This window comes from Herpailurus yagouaroundi, unplaced genomic scaffold (assembly GCF_014898765.1).
Source record: "Herpailurus yagouaroundi ecotype Mexico unplaced genomic scaffold, PumYag 255, whole genome shotgun sequence".
Lineage (NCBI taxonomy): Eukaryota > Metazoa > Chordata > Mammalia > Carnivora > Felidae > Herpailurus > Herpailurus yagouaroundi.
Window position 1 is genome coordinate 1459143 of NW_024412472.1, and position 3689 is coordinate 1462831.

At 42.7% G+C, this 3689-nt stretch overlaps 1 protein-coding gene across 1 annotated transcript; it reads left to right on the forward strand.

The window, feature by feature from the left end:
* Positions 1-775: 775 nt before the first annotated feature.
* LOC121021201 (olfactory receptor 51I2-like) lies at positions 776-1723 on the forward strand. Its single transcript, XM_040461434.1, has one exon. It carries the CDS (start codon positions 776-778, stop codon positions 1721-1723), a length of 948 nt encoding a protein of 315 aa, XP_040317368.1.
* The last annotated feature ends 1966 nt before the right edge of the window (positions 1724-3689 follow it).

Genomic DNA, 3689 nt, shown 5'->3' on the forward strand with positions numbered 1-3689 from the left:
CTGATTCAGGCTTTTGGTATACGACTTAATCTTCCTCTCTGGGTCTTATTGTCTCCCTAAGAGTAAAAGAGTTTATATTTATTCAGCGTTTTATATGCCATACAATATTGTGTTCACCAACAACCACATGAGGCAAATATATTTTTATCCCTAATTTACAAATGGACACACTGAAACTTGGGAAGGTTAAGTTACCTGTTCAAGGTCACACTTGAGAGTAAGCTGAGCTTTAACTGGGCTTCCAACTGAGGTGTGATAGAATCCACATATAGAGCTCTAAAACACTGAACATATGATCTTAATTTTCCCATTTATTTCTTATACACAAATAAAAGTATCATTAATATCTCCACTTGACAAGTAAAAAACAAAAACCAAACAAGTAAACAAAAACCCCTTTAGATCAGAATATAAATAAACTGTCCATATCACACATCTAGTAACTGGCTGAGTATGGATTTTGACAGGCTTGATTTATTCTGGTATTTTGCTCTTAATTTTTAAGCTATGCTGTCTCTCATAAGATCAGCCAGCCTCAAATATCTCTTTTACATGTAAAATTTAAGGATTCTAGAGGTCAGGGAAATAGGAGGTGAGAGGAATGTCTGTTATGTTTTTACCCGGAATGATGTAGATGTTTCCAGTTTCCCCCACTTCCTTCCATATCCTTCCTTCAGCGTTTGCAGTGGACTGTGAAGGCAGAAGACCTTCAGGAGGAGGTTAATTGCATTTTTTTTTCAAATGTAGGTGAAGGCTTACCTCTGCTGTTGGTGACATGGGAGCTGAAAGCAATGGAAGTCTTGACCTATCCGTCTTCCTGACTGGCATCCCAGGATTGGAGGCCCAACATGGCTGGCTTTCCATTCCTTTCTTCACTGTGTATATTGTGGCCATTGTGGGTAACAACCTAATCATGGCAGCAGTGCAGGCAGACCCTGCCCTACACGAGCCCATGTACTTGTTTCTCTCCATGTTGGCTGTGACAGAGGTGGGTGTTTCTGTGTCTACATTGCCCACTGTCATGGGTATTCTTTGGTTTGATGCCCGCCAGATTGACTTGGATGGCTGCCTGGCTCAGATGTTCTTCATCCACACTTTCTCCTGCATGGAATCAGGGGTCCTGTTGGCCATGAGTTATGACCGTTTTGTAGCCATCTACAATCCACTGCGATATACAGCCATCCTAACCCTGCCATGTATCATTTGCATGGGTCTGGGCATCACACTGAAGAGTGTGACGCTCATGGCCCCACTTCCAGTCCTTTTGAAACAACTGCCCTATTGCCACACCAATGTACTCTCCCATTCCTACTGCCTCCACTCAGACCTGATCCAGCTGCCTTGTGCTGATACGAAGCTCAGTAGCATCCTGGGTTTGGCCATTGTCCTGGCCACTTTTGGGCTGGACTCACTACTTATCATTGTCTCTTATGTGCTGATTCTTTACACGGTGCTGGGCATTGCTTCTGGGGAGGGACGGCGGAAGGCCCTCAACACGTGTGTGTCACATATCTGTGCAGTGCTCATGTACTACGTGCCCATGATTGGTGTGTCTGTGATGCATCGTGCTGCCAAGCATGCCTCACCCCTGGTCCACACACTCACGTCTAGCGTCTACCTCTTTGTGCCTCCTGTGCTCAACCCCATCATCTACAGTGTCAAGACCAAGCCAATCCGACAGGGGATTTTCACCTTGTTCTCCTGCAAGAGGAAATTTCTCTGAATCCTTCCAATAGGGCAGAGACTTTGGGTCCATCTATAAACTGATGGTGTTTCTGCTGTGGGCCGGGATGTACAGCAGACATTTAGTGGAGGAATAGGAATGAGGGATTCTAAGCATTGTCACAGGCTTGACCTTGGATCACAGGTGTTCTCCCTAGTCCTTTTTATTTCACAACTTGTCAACATGTGTGGGTCTCTGCATGTGTGTACATGCACGTCAGATGTAATCAGTGTGAAGGCAGAGATAGTGAATTTCATTTTTTCATTTCCCCTCACAAGTCCCAGCAAAAAGCCTGATAACTAGCAAGATAACAGTAAAGACTTGAGACCTAATCATGTTTGAATTGAGGTGAAACAAATTACCGCTTTTAATAGGTTAGGCAAGGATTAAGAATATACCCCAAGCAGGAAAGATCATCCTAGGAACATGCTTTTGAGTAAGGTGAGCATATTTTCTGGTTTGCCCCAGATAATCATGGTTTATACTTACTTTCCTCAGCATCATTATCAGTAACACTCCCTTTCCCTCCCCCAAAATGTCCTTGTTTAAACAATACATTGTATGGGAGCTTATAAAGTAGCTTCCTTCCTGTCGTGGAAAGAATCAGACTCTCTGTACCACCATAAGGGCCTCCACCCCTAAAAATTTATGTACTAGGAGACTCTGAGATTGAGGAACAGTTGATTAAATTCCCTCATTTTAGGCATAAAGTAAAATAGGGACAATCTCATAATGCCCAGGTTTTAGATCCTAAGACTCCTAGCAAAAGACCCAAATTCTCTCTAGTAGAATCTCAGACCCTATTTTTAGGGCTTAGTAGGTCTGGGGTACTGTACCTGGTTATTCCTGTTTTTCTTTCCTCCCTTCCCCTTAGCCTTCAGTAACCTCAGCATGCCATGTGATGGGAATATATATAAATATTTGTTTATTTTGTTTCCCATGTCATGGGAATATATATAAATGTTTGTTTATTTTGAGAGAGAGAGAATGTGTGTCCATGTGAGTGGGGGAAGGGCAGAGAGAGAGGGAGAGATAGGGAGAATCCCAAGTGGGCTCTATGCATCAGTGCAGAGCCTGATGTCGGGCTCACTCTCACGAACCCCGAGATCATGACCTGTGCCGAAGTCAAGAGTCTGACCGACTGAGCCCAGGCACCCCATGATGGGTCTATTCCTTGACCTTCCACCTCTTTCAGCCCTGTCAGATGGGGCTCATTGGTCCTGCTTTATCTGCCTATGGCTCTCTAGGGTTTCCCAGAAACCTTTAGTCAAATGAGAAGGACCATTTTCACACTTCCTAAGGGACACAGGTCTTTGTGTAGAGTGGATTGACAGGGCTGGGTTGGTTGATCAGTAACTGGTCTCATGTTTTCAGTTTCTCTTACTTCCAGGCCTCCAATTACAATGCAAACGTTTTCCTCACCATAAACTATTCTTCTGGACTTCATCCGGCTCATCACGTTGTGGTGACCTTTTTGCCATGAATTACTAGATTACATGTCCACCAATGACAGCTTCTGTAAAGTCAAGGTGACTGGTTATTTCTTATAACTGCATACACATCTACAATTATCTTGAAATAAAAAAGTTTTATTTTTAAAAGTATATGCAAAATACAAGCCCAAATTTTGTATTAGGTTTAACAAGCATACAATTCATCCGAACTTTGGAAACTCTGCTCTTCAAAACATGTTATTAAGAAAACGAAAAAGCAAACCAATGACGGGGGATGATATTTACAATACGTATATCTCATAAAGGACTTGTATACAGGGTACAGGAAGACATTTTACAATATGATAAAATACAATGCAGTTAAAACCACAGTGAGATAGTACTTAACAACGTAGCATGACTAACATTTAAGTGACTGACAGTGTTAAGTGTTAGCAAAGATGTCACGTATTGCTGGCGGAAATATAAAATAGCGTGAGTGCTTTGGCAAACGACATGGCAGGCACAGCTAG